The sequence below is a fragment of the Mobula hypostoma genome, chromosome 1 (assembly GCF_963921235.1).
Source record: "Mobula hypostoma chromosome 1, sMobHyp1.1, whole genome shotgun sequence".
NCBI lineage: Eukaryota > Metazoa > Chordata > Chondrichthyes > Myliobatiformes > Myliobatidae > Mobula > Mobula hypostoma.
This window is the reverse complement of record NC_086097.1, coordinates 99,505,468-99,525,018: the sequence shown is the minus strand read 5'-3', so window position 1 is coordinate 99,525,018 and position 19,551 is coordinate 99,505,468. Positions and strand designations below refer to the sequence as shown.

At 51.4% G+C, this 19,551-nt stretch overlaps 1 protein-coding gene across 1 annotated transcript in view; it reads left to right on the top strand.

Annotated features, from left to right (window-relative positions):
* LOC134340389 (1-phosphatidylinositol 4,5-bisphosphate phosphodiesterase beta-2-like) overlaps positions 1-19,551 on the top strand; it is a 186,493-nt gene that overhangs the window by 32,196 nt on the left and 134,746 nt on the right. The window contains exons 5-6 of the mRNA XM_063037964.1: positions 708-787; positions 2,937-2,990. Of these exons, the coding sequence (XP_062894034.1) occupies positions 708-787; positions 2,937-2,990 (134 nt within the window). The remainder of the gene's footprint in view (positions 1-707; positions 788-2,936; positions 2,991-19,551) is intronic.

The following is a 19,551-nucleotide window of genomic DNA, read 5'->3' as shown; positions in this document are numbered from 1 at the left end:
CTGGGTGGGTGCTGGTTGGGCAGAGATCGCCCGCCACCTGCTCGACCCTGCACCCTCACTCTACTGGGGAAGGCGGTGGGAGCCAAGGTCAGAGCAACGGCCTTTGTTGGGGCGGGGGAGCGATGGAGGGGGCGAGGGGTAATGGAGGTGAGGGTACGGTGATGGAGAGGCTGGGGTTAATAGAGTGACAGGAAGGTGTGTGGGTGTTGGTGGGTGGGGTTGTGACAGTGCGGCTGGGGCTGAGGGAGGGCTTGACTGAGAGATGGATGGATGGATGAGGGGTGATGGAGGCAGGTGAGGGGGAGAGGGCTGTGAGTGAGTGAGGGTGACGGAGGAGGTAGGTTGATAAGGGTGTGACCGTGAGTGGGGTGGGGCTCTGACGGTAGGACAAGGGGTGACAGTGGAGTAGTGAGAGTGAGGGGGTGGGGATGATGGAGTGATGGAGGCAGGGTGACTGAGAGGGGTGGGGATTGTGAATGAAGGGGTGTGCTGATGGAGTCGAATTGATGAGCTGCCATTTCAGTTCCCACTCCCCAAGGGGAGGGTATTTTGATAAACTGTGCCTACAACTGGGAAGCAAACACAATGGCTACTTCACATCTCCTGGCTTGTGTCTGATTATGGACGACCGGGGTTAGTGTGTAGAGGGGTGTAGCACTGGCTACCGGCTCTCCAGAGCTCCACCTGATCTTTCTTGTCCTGTTTAGGACTGGGCAGCGGAAATCCTGAAAATCGCTATCCATCCTCTGACCCACAATGCCTCGAGATTATCCACAATCAACAAAATGTGAGTGTGACTCCAGAGCTGGTGCAGAGGTTGGATTCCTTCTGTTCCTAGTCAGTACGGTGTGGGTCATGGAGGGGAGCCTGCGGGTAGTGGCATTGCCCTGCCTTCTCGGAGGTGGTGGTCAGAGGTTTGGGAGGGTCTGTTGGTGTAGCCTGGGTGAGTAGCTGTAGTGTAGCCAGTTCTCACCGCAGACATTGTGCACCAGCGGTAGACGGGGTGCCAGTTGAACTCCTGCTTTGTGCTGAATGGTGTCGTTTGTTGAGAGTTGCTGGAACTGCAACTCCAAGTGGACCCTGAGACCTACAGACTCACTTTCAAGGACTCTACAATCCTTGTTCTCAGTATTATTATTTTTTATTTGGACAGTTTGTCTTCTTTTGCACATTTGTTGTTTGTCAATCTTTGTCTGTTTACGTGTATTTTTGTGAAATTCTGTTGTCTTCCTCTTCTGTAAATGCCTACAAGAAAATGAATCTCAAAGTTGTATTTCAAGCCATCAGAGCATGAGACACAGGAGCAGAACTAAGCCATCTGGCTCATTCAATCTGCTCTGTCATTTCATCATGGCTGATTTATTTTCTCTCAATCCCATAAGCTTTGACACCCTTACCTATCAACCTCCACTGTAAACATACCCAGTGACTTAACCTCCACAGCCGTATGTGGCAATGAATTTCACAGATTCACCACCCTCTGGCTAAAGCAAATTCCTCTGTTCTAAAGGGACATCCTTCTATTCTGAGATTGTCCCGCCCGAGAATAGGCACTCCTACCACTGGGAGCATCCTCTGCGCATCGACTTTGTCCAGCCCTTCCAATATTCGGTACATTTCAATGAGATCTCTCTTCATTCTTCTAAACTCCAGCAAGTACTGGCCCAGATCCATCAAATGCTCCTCATATGTTAACCCTTTTATTTTCAGAATCATTCTCATAAACTTACTTTGGAGCCTGTCCAATGCTAGCACATTCCTTCTTGGGCAAGGGACCCAAAATTGCTCACAATGTGGTCTGACCAATGCTTTACAAAGCCTCATCATTACATTCTTGCTTTTATATTCTAGTCCTCTCAAAATAAATGCTAAAATTGCATCTGCCTCTCTTACTACTGTCTCAATGGGCAAGTTAACCTTTAGGGAATCCTGCAGTTGGACTCCCAAGTCCCTTTGCAACTCTGATCGCTGAATTTTCTCCCCATTTAGAAAACAGTTTGCTCCTTTATTCCTTCAGCCAAAGTGCACAACCACACACTTCCCTACACTGTATTCCATCTGCCCTTTCTTTGCCCATTCTCCAAAGCTGTCCAAGTCCTTCTGCAGACTCCCTGTTTCCTCAGCACTTCCTGCCCCTCCATCTCTGTATTATCTGCAAACTTGGCTACAAAGTCAACAATTCCAATATCTGGATCATTTTCATTCCATGTGAAAAGCGCAGGAGCAAAGAACGACCACGGTGGGAGACCACCTGTTACTGGCAGCCAATGGGAGAATGTGGTTATATATATATGTACTTTGGTGATAAATTTAATTTTAACTGTTAAGCTTTGAAATGGAGAGTGTTCAGTCACACTCCTAACTTGTGCCTTGAGGATGGAAGAGCCTTGGGATGTCAGGAGCTGATAAACTCCCACAGGAGAGCCAGCCTCTGATGTGCTCTCACATCCCCAACACCTGCGTGGCAGGTCCGCTCAGCTTCAGGTTAGTGGCAACCCAGAATGTTGAGTCTGACGTGGAATGATAAGCGTTTGTGAGGTTCAGTGACGGTACCTATTGCAAGCTCCTAACTCTCAATCAACATTTGCGGCCAGCTAGCACAACCATCCAACTCAACCCAGGCTCCAACTCTGCGTTCTGTGTCCAGTCATCAACTTCCAGTCCATTTCCTTCGTGCACCAGGGAAAGGGTGTAATCGCATTACAGTCAAGGTGGACTTTACTCAATAAAACCAATCACACCAACTTGGGTGCACCACAGTTCCTAACTTTTGAAACTACTCTTTCAAACCCTTTCACCAATGCTTTTGTAGGAAATGCATTGCAGTTTGTGACCTTCATAAAGGGTGTGAGATGCAAATGAAATGCCTGATGTGATTTGTATGCGATCCAGTCCCAGATAAATGGATGATTTGCTTATATCAATCTACTCTGCAGGTACACAAGGATAAAAATATTTGTCAATGAAGAGAGAAGAATCCCAGTTAAAAAGTACGGTAACAAAACAAAAAGAAAACATTATGGGCTGGCACAGCTGCAAACAGTGGTGTAGGATTAGGGGACAGGACAGTGGTGTAGAGTTAGGGGACAGTACAATGGTGTAGGGTTAGGGGACAGTACAATGGTGTAGGATTAGGGGACAGGACAGTGGTGTAGAGTTAGGGGACAGTACAATGGTGTAGGGTTAGGGGATGCTGATGATACAAAGATTGGAGGTGTAGTGGACAGTGAGGAAGGTTTTCAGAGTCTGCAGAGGGACTTGGACCAGCTGGAAAAATGGGCTGAAAAATGGCAGATGGAGTTTAATACAGACAAGTGTGAGGTATTGCACGTTGGAAGGACACACCAAGGTAGAACATACAGGGTAAATGGTAAGGCACTGAGCAGTGCAGTAGAACAGAGGTATCTGGGAATACAGATACAAAATTCCCTAAAAGTGTCATCACAGGTAGATAGGGTCGTAAAGAGAGCTTTTGGTACATTGGCCTTTATTAATCAAAGTATTGAGTATAAGAGCTGGAATGTTATGATGAGGTTGTATAAGGCATTGGTGAGGCCGAATCTGGAGTATTGTGTGCAGTTTTGGTCACCAAATTACAGGAAGGATATTAATAAGGTTGAAAGAGTGCAGAGAAGGTTTACAAGGATGTTGCCGGGACTTGAGAAACTGAGTTACAGAGAAAGGTTGAATAGGTTAGGACTTTATTCCCTGGAGCGTAGAAGAATGAGGGGTGATTTGATAGAGGTATATAAAATTATGATGGGTATAGATAGAGTGAATGCAAGCAGGCTTTTTCCACTGAGGCAAGGGGAGAAAAAAACCAGAGGACATGGGTTAAGGGTGAGGGGGGAGAAGTTTAAAGGGAACATTGGGGGGGCTTCGTCACACAGAGCGTGGTGGGAGTATGGAATGAGCCGCCAGACGAGGTGGTAAATGCGGGTTCTTTTTAACATTTAAGAATAAATTGGACAGATACATGGATGGGAGGTGTATGGAGGGATATGGTCCGTGTGCAGGTCAGTGGGACGAGGCAGAAAAAGGTTCAGCACAGCCAAGAAGGGCCAAAAGGCCTGTTTCTGTGCTGTAGTTTTTCTATGGTTTCTATGGACAATACAGTGGCGTAGGGTTAGGGGACAGGACAGTGGTGTAGAGTTAGGGGACAGTACAATGGTGTAGGGTTGGGGACAATATAGTGGTGTAGGGTTAGGGGACAGTACATTCGTGTCGGGTTAGGGGACAGGACTGTGGTGTATATTTCGGGGAATACACGGAGGTGTAGCTGTTTGGGGGACACGACAGTAGCCTCGTCGATGTTATAATGCTATTTTAGTGCCAGAAACTCAGGTTTAATTCCACTGGGGTTTGTATGTTATCCCTGTCAGAGCACAGGTTTTCTGTGTGTGCTCTGGTTTCTTGCGAGATTTTAAGATGTATGGGTTAGTCACATTGTGTAATTGGGTGGTGTGGGGTCATTGGGCCATACTGTGCCTCTAAAATACAAAAAAAGATATAAATATGCATGCATCTCTGTAAAGGTGTAAAAGAGTGCATTACCCATCTCGTAAGATGCCATTTTCCAGAAACAATGCACTCACTGTCCCAACTACTTCAGCTGATGCTCGTATCACACATGATATCTGAATATTTCAACTTACCCAATTTCCCTCGGGATCAATAAAGTATATCTATCTATCTATTTAACATTGATTCACTGCAACACCGACGTTAAATAATTCTGCAGAACTCTGATGCCCCTGTAATACAGCACAATACTGTACTTTTAACAGAATCTTCATGGGTGAACAACTGAGCAGTTGTAAGTTTCCTCTGCGTATGTATTTGCTGTAGCTGGAGTTAGCACATTCAGAAAATGCACCAAAACAGAAAATGCTGGAAATTCATGGCAAGTGGGGCCAGGGGTCGCCTGCCGCAGCCGCCTGGGGAAGGAGATGCCGGAGCCGGTGTGGGAGAGAGCTTTAGGTCTGTGCTGAGTTGGGGGACTGCCCTCCAGTATTCACTCAGCTGAACACAAGTTGGATTGTGTTTGTCTGTGGCTGCATTAGAGTGTGATGAAGTGTATTTGCCCCAGGATAACAGCCCATGCACCCTCACACTGCAGGCCATGACACTCAGGGGCTTGGGCTATTTTGTTTGTGACTGCATAGATTTCTGCTATTGTAACAAAGTGTGCTGTGTACTGTGTGCTGTTTACTGTGTAGTGTGTACTCTGTACGGTGTGCTGTGTACTCTGTACGGTGTGCTGTGTGTGGTGTGCTGTGTGCTGTGTGCTGTGTGCTGTGTGCTGTGAGCTGTGTGCTGTGTGCTGTGTACTGTGTACGCTGTACTCTGTACGGTGTGCTGTGTGCTGTGTACTGTGTAATGTGTACTCTGTACGGTGTACTGTGTGCATTATGCTGTGAGCTGTGTACTGTGTGCGTTGCGCTGTGTGGTGTGTTGTGTGCTGTGTGCTGTGTGCGGTGTGCTGTGTGCTGTGTACTGTGTACTGTGTGTGGTGTGCTGTGTACTGTGTACTATGTGTGGTGTGCTGTGTGCTGTGTGATGTGCGGTGTGCTGTGTACTGTGCACTGTCTGCTGTGTACTGTGTGGTGTGGTGTGCGGTGTGCTGTGTAATGTGTGCTGTGTGTTGTGTACTGTGTACTGTGTGCTGTGTGCTGTGTACTGTGTACTGTGTGCTGTGTGTTGTGTGCTGTGTGCTGTGAGCTGTGTGCTGTGTGCTGTGTACTGTGTACTGTGTACTCTGTACTCTGTACGGTGCGCTGTGTGCTGTGTACTGTGTACTGTTTACGGTGTACTGTGTACTGTGTACTGTGTACTGTGTGCGTTGCTCTGTGTGCTGTGTGCTGTGTACGGTGTGTGGTGTGCGGTGTGCAGTGTACTGTGTGCTGTGTGCTGTGTGCTGTGTACTGTGTGCTGTGTACTGTGTACTGTGTGTGGTGTGCTGTGTGCTGTGTGGTGTGCGGTGTGCTGTGTACTGTGTACTGTGTACTGTGTGGTGTGGTGTGCGGTGTGCTGTGTAATGTGTACTGTGTGCTGTGTACTGTGTGCTGTGTGGTGTGTGCTGTGTACTGTGTACTGTGTGCTGTGTACTGTGTGCTGTGTACTGTGTGCTGTGTGCTGTGTGCTGTGTACAGTGTACTGTGTGCTGTGGGCTGTGTGCTGTGTACTGTGTGCTGTGTGGTGTGTGCTGTGTACTGTGTACTGTGTGCTGTGTCCTGTGAGCTGTGTGCAGTGTGCTGTGGGCTGTGTGCTGTGTACTGTGTACTCTGTGCTGGGTACTGTGTACTGTGTGCTGTGTACTGTGTACTGTGTACTGCGTGCTGTGTGCGGTGTACTGTGTACTGTGTGCTGTGTACTGTGTGCGGTGTACTGTGTGCTGTGTACTGTTTACTGTGTATTGTGTGTGTTGTGCTGTGTACTGTGTACTGTGTGCTGTGTGCTGTGTACTGTGTAGTGGGTGATGTGTGCTGTGTGCTGTGCACTGTGTACTGTGTACTCTGCACGGTGTACTATGTGCATTATGCTGTGAGCTGTGTACTGTGTGCTGTGTACTGTGTGCGTTGCGCTGTGTGGTGTGTTGTGTGCTGTGTGCTGTGTGCGGTGTGCTGTGTGCTGTGTACTGTGTGCTGTGTGCTGTGTGATGTGTGCTGTGTGCTGTGTACTGTGTACTGTGTACTGTGTGCTGTGTGTGGTGTACTGTGTACTGTGTGCTGTGTACTGTATACTGTGTACTGTGTGCTGTGTGCAGTGTACTATGTGCTGTGTGCGGTGTGCTGTGTACTGTGTGCTGAGTGCTTTGTACTGTGTACTGTGTGCTGTGTACTGTGTGCTGTGTACTGTGTACTGTGTGCTGTGTACTGTGTAATGTGCACTGTGTACTGTGTGCTGTGTGTGTTGCGCTGTGTGCTGTGTGGTGTGGTGTGTACTGTGTGCTGTGTGTGTTGCGCTGTTTGGTGTGTACTGTGTACTGTGTGCTGTGTGCTGTGTGCTGTGTACTGTGTGCTGTGTGTGTTGCGCTGTGTGGTGTGTACTGTGTACTGTGTGCGTTGCGCTGTGTACTGTGTACTGTGTACTGTGTGCTGTGTACTGTGTAATGTGCACTGTGTACTGTGTGCTGTGTGTGGTGCGCTGTGTGGTGTGTACTGTGTACTGTGTGCATTGCGCTGTGTAATGTGCACTGTGTACTGTGTGCTGTGTGTTGTGTACTGTGTACTGTGTGCTGTGTACTGTGTACTGTGTACTGTGTGCGGTGTACTGTGTACTGGGTGCTGTGTGCTGTGTACTGTGTACTGTGTGCTGTGTGGTGTGCTGTGTACTGTGTACTGTGTACTGTGTGCGTTGCGCTGTGTGCTGTGTACTGTGTACTATGTGCTGTGTGCGTTGCGCTGTGTGGTGTGTACTGTGTACTGTGTGCTGTGTACTGTGTACTGTGTGCGTTGCGCTGTGTGCTGTGTACTGTGTACTGTGTGCTGTGTGGTGTGCTGTGTGCTGTGTATTGTGTACTGTGTGCTGTGTGCTGTGTGATGTGTACTGTGTGCTGTGTGCGGTGTACTGTGTGCTGTGTACTGTGTACTGTAAACTGTGTGCTGTGTGCGGTGTACTGTGTACTGTGAACTGTGTGCTGTGCACTGTGTACTGTGTACTGTGTGCTGTGTGCTGTGTACTGTGTGCTGTGTACTGTGTGCTGTGTGCTGTGTGGTGTGCTGTGTGCTGTGTGCTGTGTACTGTGTATTGTGTACTGTGTGCTGTGTACTGTGTGCTGTGTACTGTGTGCTGTGTGCGGTGTACTGTGTGCTGTGTACTGTGTACTGTGTACTGTGTGCTGTGCGCGGTGTACTGTGTACTGTGAACTGTGTGCTGTGTACTGTGTGCTGTGTACTGTGTACTGTGTGCTGTGTGCGGTGTACTGTGTGCTGTGTGCTGTGTACTGTGTGCTGTGTACTGTGTGCTGTGTACTGTGTACTGTGTACTGTGTGCTGTGTACTGTGTGCTGTGTGCTGTGTACTTTTTGTAACAAAATTCTTTATTACAAATGTCGGTGCTATGTATTACTCTGTACGGTGTACTGTGTGCATTATGCTGTGAGCTGTGTACTGTGTGCTGTGTACTGTGTGCGTTGCGCTGTGTGGTGTGTTGTGTGCTGTGTACTGTGTACTATGTGTGGTGTGCTGTGTGCTGTGTGGTGTGTGGTGTGCTGTGTACTGTGTGCTGTGTACTGTGTGGTGTGGTGTGCGGTGTGCTGTGTAATGTGTGCTGTGTACTGTGTACTGTGTGCTGTGTGCTGTGTACTGTGTGCTGTGTACTGTGTGCTGTGTGCTGTGTACTGTGTGCTGTGTACTGTGTGCTGTGTGCTGTGTGCTGTGTGCTGTGTACTGTGTACTGTGTGCTGTGTGCGGTGTACTGCGCACTGTGTGCTGTGTACTGTGTGCTGTTTACTGTATACTGTGTACTGTGTGCTGTGTGCGGTGTACTGTGTGCGGTGTGCTGTGTACCGTGTGCTGTGTACTGTGTGCTGAGTGCTTTGTACTGTGTACTGTGTGCTGTGTACTGTGTACTGTGTGCTGTGTACTGTGTAATGTGCACTGTGTACTGTGTGCTGTGTGTGTTGCGCTGTGTGCTGTGTGGTGTGGTGTGTACTGTGTACTGTGTGTGGTGTGCTGTGTACTGTGTACTATGTGTGGTGTGCTGTGTGCTGTGTGGTGTGTGGTGTGCTGTGTACTGTGTGCTGTGGTGTGCGGTGTGCTGTGTAATGTGTGCTGTGTACTGTGTACTGTGTGCTGTGTGCTGTGTACTGTGTACTGTGTGCTGTGTACTGTGTGCTGTGTACTGTGTGCTGTGTGCTGTGTACTGTGTGCTGTGTACTGTGTGCTGTGTGCTGTGTGCTGTGTACTGTGTGCTGTGTGCGGTGTACTGCGTACTGTGTGCTGTGTACTGTGTGCTGTGTACTGTATACTGTGTACTGTGTGCTGTGTGCGGTGTACTGTGCGCGGTGTGCTGTGTACCGTGTGCTGTGTACTGTGTGCTGAGTGCTTTGTACTGTGTGCTGTGTGCTGTGTACTGTGTACTGTGTGCTGTGTGCTGTGTACTGTGTACTGTGTGCTGTGTACTGTGTAATGTGCACTGTGTACTGTGTGCTGTGTGTGTTGCACTGTGTGCTGTGTGGTGTGGTGTGTACTGTGTGCTGTGTACTGTGTGCTGTGTGTGTTGCGCTGTGTGGTGTGTACTGTGTACTGTGTGCTGTGTGCTGTGTACTGTGTACTGTGTGCTGTGTGTGTTGCGCTGTGTGGTGTGTACTGTGTACTGTGTGCGTTGCGCTGTGTACTGTGTACTGTGTGCGGTGTGCGGTGTGCTGTGTGCTGTGTGGTGTGCTGCGCGCTGTGTACTGTGTACTGTGTACTGTGTGCTGTGTACTGTGTAATGTGCACTGTGTACTGTGTGCTGTGTGGTGTGTACTGTGTACTGTGTGCTGTGTACTGGGTACTGTGTGCATTGCGCTGTGTACTGTGTGCGGTGTGCGGTGTGCTGTGTGCTGTGTAGTGTGCTGCGTGCTGTGTACTGTGTACTGTGTACTGTGTGCTGTGTGGTGTGGTGTGTACTGTGTGCTGTGTATTGTGTGCTGTGTACTGTGTACTGTGTAATGTGTGCGTTGTGCTGTGTGCCGTGTACTGTGTACTGTGTACTGTGTGCTGTGTGCTGTGTACTGTGTGCTGTGTACTGTGTGCTGTGTGATGTGTACAGTGTGCTGTGTACAGTGTACTGCGTACTGTGTGCTGTGTACAGTGTACTGCGTACTGTGTGCTGTGTACTGTGTACTGTGTGGTGTGTACTTTGTGCTGTGTGCTGTGTACTGCGTACTGTGTGCTGTGTGCTGTGTACTGTGTGCTGTGTACTGTGTGCTGTGTACTGTGTACTGTGTGCTGTGTGCGGTGTACTGTGTGCTGTGTACTGTGTACTGTGTACTGTGTGCTGTGTGCGGTGTACTGTGTACTGTGTACTGTGTGCTGTGTACTGTGTGCTGTGTGCTGTGTACTGTGTGCTGTGTACTGTGTGCTGTGTGCTGTGTGCTGTGTGCTGTGTACTGTGTACTGTGTGCTGTGTGCGGTGTACTGCGTACTGTGTGCTGTGTACTGTATACTGTGTACTGTGTGCTGTGTGCGGTGTACTGTGTGCGGTGTGCTGTGTACTGTGTGCTGAGTGCTTTGTACTGTGTACTTTTTTTTTACAAAATTCTTTATTACAAATGTCGGTGCTATACAATATTTACAAACCCAGTGACTAACATATTTACTACACTACAAACAGACAATACATCTTAAACCAATATATTGCCATCCTCATCAATGATGGCATTTACACCCCGCGGAGCCCAACGGTCCCGGAACACCTCTACGGTCGCCGTGGACTGTGCGTATTCCTTTTCAATGTTCACCCGGGCACGAACATACCCCCTAAACATAGCCAGGCAGTCCGCCCGGGGAGAACCTCCTGCCACCCTTTTCCAGGAGCCACGGATGGCAATTTTCGCCAGCCCCAGGAGCAAGTTGACAAGGACATCCTCATCCCTCTGTGCCCCCCTCCTTACTGGATGACCATATATGAATAGGGTGGGACTGAAATGCAACCAGAAGGCGAGAAGCAGCCCACGCAAATACGCGAAAAGAGGCTGCAACCTCACACACTCCACGTACATATGGTACACAGTCTCCTCCAACCCGCAGAAGTGACACGCGGCTGGGAGATCCGTGTACAGACTAAAGAACTTATTGCAGGGCACCACTTTATGCAGCACCCTCCAGCCGAGATCCCCGAGGTGCATGGGAAGGACTCCCTTGTAAAGGGACTTCCATTGGGGACCCCCCTCACCTCCAGGTGGGAAGACCGACCGCCATGGCGTGTCGGGACGGTGGACAAGGGCTAGGAAGTGGAGGGTGTGGAGCAATAGCCCATAAAGGTACCTCCTGCCTGCATCCCTGAATGAGAGACGGCTCAAGTTGTGTGGATTCGTCTCTCGGGTAAGGCTGCGGGGCCTGGGCCCGACGAGCAGTTCAGCTTGAGTCGATCCACACACCTGAGCCGCACCGACATCCGCTGAGGCAGGGCAAGGGTCGGCCAGGACCCCGCCCTCTGCCAGAGGAGGGGATTCCCGGCCTGAGGCAACCATGTTCCAGACTCTCAGTAGGTCCTGATAGAAGCCTGGCAGCCTCTGCAAAGCAGCACGGCTGACACCCGCCGGCGGTAGCTGAATATCTTCGGCAAGACAGCAGCCCCTCCGGAGGAAGAAAGTCGCCAACACGTGCCACCTGGGAGGGTGCTCGGCATACAGGAATCTCTGCAGAGTCCTGAGGCGGAGAGCCGCCAGTCGTGTGCGTACACACACCAGCGACTGTCCGCCCTCTCCTACTGGGAGACTCAGAACCGCTGCAGAGACCCAGTGTTTCCTGTTTCCCCAGAAGAAGTCCACTAGCTTCCTCTGCATTCTCGCAACAAAAGGGGCGGGGGGGGGGGTGCCAAGGTGACCATCCGGTACCACAACATGGAGGCCACCAGCTGGTTTATGACCACCACCCTGCCTCGATAGGAAAGCACCCTGAGAAGGCCTGACCAGCGCCCTAGCCGGGCCATGACCTTTGTCTCCAGGTTCTGCCAGTTCGCCAGCCAGGTCTCCCCAGAAGGATTCAGGCAGACTCCCAGATAGAGAAGACGTCTGGTGCTCCACTCAAAAGCTCTCATCTCCTCCGGCAGGGAGTCTACCTGCCACTGGCCTACTAAGAGTCCGGAACATTTCGCCCAGTTGATCCTGGCGGAGGATGCCGCCGAGAAAACATCTTGGCACTCGCGCATCCTCCACAGGTCACAGGGGTCTGTCATCATGAGGAGTACATCATCGGCGTAGGCCGAGAGGACGACCCCCATGTCCGGTTCGCGCAGAACCAGACCTGTCAGCCTTCACCGAAGAAGGCTGAGGAATGGCTCGACACAGATCGCATACAGTTGACTGGACATGGGGCACCCTTGACGCACTCCTCTTCGGAAGTGGATAGGTCCTGTCAATGATCCGTTAATCTTAACTAGGCACTCTGCAGCAGAGTACAGAGGAGCCGAACTCGGGCCACAAAGTGTGGTCCGAGCCCAAAAGCCTGCAGGGTGCCCAGCAGGAAACTGTGGTCCACCCGGTCAAACGCCTTCTCCTGGTCAAGAGAAAGAAACGCTGCCGGGGTCCCAGTCTCCTGGAGTAAGTGGATCAGGTCCCGTACTAGGTGGACATTGTCCTGGATGGAGCGGCCCGGGACTGTGTAAGATTGGTCAGGATGGACCACCTGTCCAATTACCGAACCCAGACGGTTGGCCATTGCCCGGGCGAAGATCTTGTAGTCCTTGTTGATCTTGTAGGTCTTGTGCTGTGTACTGTGTGCTGTGTACGGTGTGCTGTGTGTTGTGTACTGTGTACTGTGTGCTGTGTACTGTGTGTTGTGTGATGTGTACAGTGTGCTGTGTACTGTGTACTGTGTAATGTGTGCGTTGTGCTGTGTGCCGTGTACTGTGTACTGTGTACTGTGTGCTGTGTGCTGTGTACTGTGTACTGTGTGCTGTGTACTGTGTGTTGTGTGATGTGTACAGTGTGCTGTGTACTGTGTACTGTGTGGTGTGTACTTTGTGCTGTGTGCTGTGTACTGTGTACTGTGTGCTGTGTACTGTGTGCTGTGTGCTGTGTGCTGTGTACTGTGTGCTGTGTACTGTGTACTGTGTGCTGTGTACTGTGTGCTGTGTACTGTGTACTGTGTGCTGTGTGCGGTGTACTGTGTGCTGTGTACTGTGTACTGTGTACTGTGTGCTGTGCGCGGTGTACTGTGTACTGTGAACTGTGTGCTGTGTACTTTGTGCTGTGTACTGTGTACTGTGTGCTGTGTGCGGTGTACTGTGTGCTGTGTGCTGTGTACTGTGTACTGTGTGCTGTGTACTGTGTGCTGTGTACTGTGTACTGTGTACTGTGTGCTGTGTACTGTGTGCTGTGTGCTGTGTACTTTTTGTAACAAAATTCTTTATTACAAATGTCGGTGCTATGTATTACTCTGTACGGTGTACTGTGTGCATTATGCTGTGAGCTGTGTACTGTGTGCTGTGTACTGTGTGCGTTGCGCTGTGTGGTGTGTTGTGTGCTGTGTACTGTGTACTATGTGTGGTGTGCTGTGTGCTGTGTGGTGTGTGGTGTGCTGTGTACTGTGTGCTGTGTACTGTGTGGTGTGGTGTGCGGTGTGCTGTGTAATGTGTGCTGTGTACTGTGTACTGTGTGCTGTGTGCTGTGTACTGTGTGCTGTGTACTGTGTGCTGTGTGCTGTGTACTGTGTGCTGTGTACTGTGTGCTGTGTGCTGTGTGCTGTGTGCTGTGTACTGTGTACTGTGTGCTGTGTGCGGTGTACTGCGCACTGTGTGCTGTGTACTGTGTGCTGTTTACTGTATACTGTGTACTGTGTGCTGTGTGCGGTGTACTGTGTGCGGTGTGCTGTGTACCGTGTGCTGTGTACTGTGTGCTGAGTGCTTTGTACTGTGTACTGTGTGCTGTGTACTGTGTACTGTGTGCTGTGTACTGTGTAATGTGCACTGTGTACTGTGTGCTGTGTGTGTTGCGCTGTGTGCTGTGTGGTGTGGTGTGTACTGTGTACTGTGTGTGGTGTGCTGTGTACTGTGTACTATGTGTGGTGTGCTGTGTGCTGTGTGGTGTGTGGTGTGCTGTGTACTGTGTGCTGTGGTGTGCGGTGTGCTGTGTAATGTGTGCTGTGTACTGTGTACTGTGTGCTGTATGCTGTGTACTGTGTACTGTGTGCTGTGTACTGTGTGCTGTGTGCTGTGTACTGTGTGCTGTGTACTGTGTGCTGTGTGCTGTGTGCTGTGTACTGTGTGCTGTGTGCGGTGTACTGCGTACTGTGTGCTGTGTACTGTGTGCTGTGTACTGTATACTGTGTACTGTGTGCTGTGTGCGGTGTACTGTGCGCGGTGTGCTGTGTACCGTGTGCTGTGTACTGTGTGCTGAGTGCTTTGTACTGTGTGCTGTGTGCTGTGTACTGTGTACTGTGTGCTGTGTGCTGTGTACTGTGTACTGTGTGCTGTGTACTGTGTAATGTGCACTGTGTACTGTGTGCTGTGTGTGTTGCACTGTGTGCTGTGTGGTGTGGTGTGTACTGTGTGCTGTGTACTGTGTGCTGTGTGTGTTGCGCTGTGTGGTGTGTACTGTGTACTGTGTGCTGTGTGCTGTGTGCTGTGTACTGTGTACTGTGTGCTGTGTGTGTTGCGCTGTGTGGTGTGTACTGTGTACTGTGTGCGTTGCGCTGTGTACTGTGTACTGTGTGCGGTGTGCGGTGTGCTGTGTGCTGTGTGGTGTGCTGCGCGCTGTGTACTGTGTACTGTGTACTGTGTGCTGTGTACTGTGTAATGTGCACTGTGTACTGTGTGCTGTGTGGTGTGTACTGTGTACTGTGTGCTGTGTACTGGGTACTGTGTGCATTGCGCTGTGTACTGTGTGCGGTGTGCGGTGTGCTGTGTGCTGTGTGGTGTGCTGCGTGCTGTGTACTGTGTACTGTGTGCTGTGTGGTGTGGTGTGTACTGTGTGCTGTGTATTGTGTGCTGTGTACTGTGTACTGTGTAATGTGTGCGTTGTGCTGTGTGCCGTGTACTGTGTACTGTGTACTGTGTGCTGTGTGCTGTGTACTGTGTACTGTGTGCTGTGTACTGTGTGCTGTGTGATGTGTACAGTGTGCTGTGTACAGTGTACTGCGTACTGTGTGCTGTGTACAGTGTACTGCGTACTGTGTGCTGTGTACTGTGTACTGTGTGGTGTGTACTTTGTGCTGTGTGCTGTGTACTGCGTACTGTGTGCTGTGTGCTGTGTACTGTGTGCTGTGTACTGTGTGCTGTGTACTGTGTACTGTGTGCTGTGTGCGGTGTACTGTGTGCTGTGTACTGTGTACTGTGTACTGTGTGCTGTGTGCGGTGTACTGTGTACTGTGTACTGTGTGCTGTGTACTGTGTGCTGTGTGCTGTGTACTGTGTGCTGTGTACTGTGTGCTGTGTGCTGTGTGCTGTGTGCTGTGTACTGTGTACTGTGTGCTGTGTGCGGTGTACTGCGTACTGTGTGCTGTGTACTGTATACTGTGTACTGTGTGCTGTGTGCGGTGTACTGTGTGCGGTGTGCTGTGTACTGTGTGCTGAGTGCTTTGTACTGTGTACTTTTTTTTTACAAAATTCTTTATTACAAATGTCGGTGCTATACAATATTTACAAACCCAGTGACTAACATATTTACTACACTACAAACAGACAATACATCTTAAACCAATATATTGCCATCCTCATCAATGATGGCATTTACACCCCGCGGAGCCCAACGGTCCCGGAACACCTCTACGGTCGCCGTGGACTGTGCGTATTCCTTTTCAATGTTCACCCGGGCACGAACATACCCCCTAAACATAGCCAGGCAGTCCGCCCGGGGAGAACCTCCTGCCACCCTTTTCCAGGAGCCACGGATGGCAATTTTCGCCAGCCCCAGGAGCAAGTTGACAAGGACATCCTCATCCCTCTGTGCCCCCCTCCTTACTGGATGACCATATATGAATAGGGTGGGACTGAAATGCAACCAGAAGGCGAGAAGCAGCCCACGCAAATACGCGAAAAGAGGCTGCAACCTCACACACTCCACGTACATATGGTACACAGTCTCCTCCAACCCGCAGAAGTGACACGCGGCTGGGAGATCCGTGTACAGACTAAAGAACTTATTGCAGGGCACCGCTTTATGCAGCACCCTCCAGCCGAGATCCCCGAGGTGCATGGGGAGGACTCCCTTGTAAAGGGACTTCCACTGGGGACCCCCCTCACCTCCAGGTGGAAAGACCGACCGCCATGGCGTGTCGGGACGGTGGACAAGGGCTAGGAAGTGGAGGGTGTGGAGCAGCAGCCCATAAAGGTACCTCCTGCCTGCATCCCTGAATGGGATTGTGGGTGTCGATGAAAGACGGCTCAAGTTGTGTGGATTCGTCTCTCGGGTAAGGCTGCAGGGCCTGGGCCCGACGAGCAGCTTAGCTTGAGTCGATCCACACACCTGAGCCGCACCGACATCCGTTGAGGCAGGGCAAGGGTCGGCCAGGACCCCGCCCTCTGTCAGAGGAGGGGATTCCCGGCCTGAGGCAACCATGTTCCAGACATGTGTCTGGACATACTGTGTGCTGAGTGCTTTGTATTGTGTACTGTGTGCTGTGTGCTGTGTACTGTGTACTGTGTGCTGTGTGTGTTGCGCTGTGTGGTGTGTACTGTGTACTGTGTGCGTTGCGCTGTGTACTGTGTGCGTTGTGCGGTGTGCTGTGTGCTGTGTGGTGTGCTGCGCGCTGTGTACTGTGTACTGTGTACTGTGTACTGTGTGCTGTGTACTGTGTACTGTGTGCATTGCGCTGTGTACTGTGTGCGGTGTGCGGTGTGCTGTGTGCTGTGTGGTGTGCTGCGTGCTGTGTACTGTGTACTGTGTACTGTGTGCTGTGTGGTGTGGTGTGTACTGTGTGCTGTGTGCTGTGTATTGTGTGCTGTGTACTGTGTAATGTGTGCGTTGTGCTGTGTGCCGTGTACTGTGTACTGTGTACTGTGTGCTGTGTGCTGTGTACTGTGTACTGTGTGCTGTGTACTGTGTGTTGTGTGATGTGTACAGTGTGCTGTGTACTGTGTACTGTGTGGTGTGTACTTTGTGCTGTGTGCTGTGTACTGTGTACTGTGTGCTGTGTACTGTGTGCTGTGTGCTGTGTGCTGTGTACTGTGTGCTGTGTACTGTGTGCTGTGTGCTGTGTACTGTGTGCTGTGTACTGTGTACTGTGTGCTGTGTGCTGTGTACTGTGTGCTGTGTGCTGTGTACTGTGTGGTGTGGTGTGCGGTGTGCTGTGTACTGTGTACTGTGTGCGTTGCGCTCTGTGCTGTGTACTGTGTACTGTGTGCTGTGTACTGTGTGCTGTGTGCTGTGTACTGTGTGGTGTGGTGTGCGGTGTGCTGTGTACTGAGTACTGTGTACTGTGTACTGTGTACTGTGTACTGTGTGCTGTGTGCTGTGTACTTTTTTTTTAAACAAAATTCTTTATTACAAATGTCGGTGCTATACAATATTTACAAAACCAGTGACTAACATATTTACTACACTACAAACAGACAATACATCTTAAACCAATATATTGCCATCCTCATCAATGATGGCATTTACACCCCGCGGAGCCCAACGGTCCGGGAACACCTCTACGGTCGCCGTGGACTGTGCGTATTCCTTTTCAATGTTCACCCGGGCACGAACATACCCCCTAAACATAGCCAGGCAGTCCGCCCTGAGAGAACCTCCTGCCACCCTTTTCCAGGAGCCACGGATGGCAATTTTCGCCAGCCCCAGGAGCAAGTTGACAAGGACATCCTCATCCCTCTGTGCCCCCCTCCTTACTGGATGACCATATATGAATAGGGTGGGACTGAAATGCAACCAGAAGGCGAGAAGCAGCCCACGCAAATACGCGAAAAGAGGCTGCAACCTCACACACTCCACGTACATATGGTACACAGTCTCCTCCAACCCGCAGAAGTGACACGCGGCTGGGAGATCCGTGTACAGACTAAAGAACTTATTGCAGGGCACCACTTTATGCAGCACCCTCCAGCCGAGATCCCCGAGGTGCATGGGAAGGACTCCCTTGTAAAGGGACTTCCATTGGGGACCCCCCTCACCTCCAGGTGGGAAGACCGACCGCCATGGCGTGTCGGGACGGTGGACAAGGGCTAGGAAGTGGAGGGTGTGGAGCAATAGCCCATAAAGGTACCTCCTGCCTGCATCCCTGAATGAGAGACGGCTCAAGTTGTGTGGATTCGTCTCTCGGGTAAGGCTGCGGGGCCTGGGCCCGACGAGCAGTTCAGCTTGAGTCGATCCACACACCTGAGCCGCACCGACATCCGCTGAGGCAGGGCAAGGGTCGGCCAGGACCCCGCCCTCTGCCAGAGGAGGGGATTCCCGGCCTGAGGCAACCATGTTCCAGACTCTCAGTAGGTCCTGATAGAAGCCTGGCAGCCTCTGCAAAGCAGCACGGCTGACACCCGCCGGCGGTAGCTGAATATCTTCGGCAAGACAGCAGCCCCTCCGGAGGAAGAAAGTCGCCAACACGTGCCACCTGGGAGGGTGCTCGGCATACAGGAATCTCTGCAGAGTCCTGAGGCGGAGAGCCGCCAGTCGTGTGCGTACACACACCAGCGACTGTCCGCCCTCTCCTACTGGGAGACTCAGAACCGCTGCAGAGACCCAGTGTTTCCTGTTTCCCCAGAAGAAGTCCACTAGCTTCCTCTGCATTCTCGCAACAAAAGGGGCGGGGGGGGGGTGCCAAGGTGACCATCCGGTACCACAACATGGAGGCCACCAGCTGGTTTATGACCACCACCCTGCCTCGATAGGAAAGCACCCTGAGAAGGCCTGACCAGCGCCCTAGCCGGGCCATGACCTTTGTCTCCAGGTTCTGCCAGTTCGCCAGCCAGGTCTCCCCAGAAGGATTCAGGCAGACTCCCAGATAGAGAAGACGTCTGGTGCTCCACTCAAAAGCTCTCATCTCCTCCGGCAGGGAGTCTACCTGCCACTGGCCTACTAAGAGTCCGGAACATTTCGCCCAGTTGATCCTGGCGGAGGATGCCGCCGAGAAAACATCTTGGCACTCGCGCATCCTCCACAGGTCACAGGGGTCTGTCATCATGAGGAGTACATCATCGGCGTAGGCCGAGAGGACGACCCCCATGTCCGGTTCGCGCAGAACCAGACCTGTCAGCCTTCGCCGAAGAAGGCTGAGGAATGGCTCGACACAGATCGCATACAGTTGACTGGACATGGGGCACCCTTGACGCACTCCTCTTCGGAAGTGGATAGGTCCTGTCAATGATCCGTTAATCTTAACTAGGCACTCTGCAGCAGAGTACAGGAGCCGAACTCGGGCCACAAAGTGTGGTCCGAGCCCAAAAGCCTGCAGGGTGCCCAGCAGGAAACTGTGGTCCACCCGGTCAAACGCCTTCTCCTGGTCAAGAGAAAGAAACGCTGCCGGGGTCCCAGTCTCCTGGAGTAAGTGGATCAGGTCCCGTACTAGGTGGACATTGTCCTGGATGGAGCGGCCCGGGACTGTGTAAGATTGGTCAGGATGGACCACCTGTCCAATTACCGAACCCAGACGGTTGGCCATTGCCCGGGCGAAGATCTTGTAGTCCTTGTTGATCTTGTAGGTCTTGTGCTGTGTACTGTGTGCTGTGTACGGTGTGCTGTGTGTTGTGTACTGTGTGCTGTGTGCTGTGTGCTGTGTACGGTGTGTCGTGTGTGGTGTGCTGTGTGCTGTGTGCTGTGTGCTGTGTACTGTGTACTGTGTGCGTTGCTCTGTGTGCTGTGTGCTGTGTACGGTGTGTGGTGTGCGGTGTGCTGTGTAATGTGTACTGTGTGCTGTGTACTGTGTGCTGTGTGCTGTGTACTGTGTGCTGTGTGCTGTGTACTGTGTG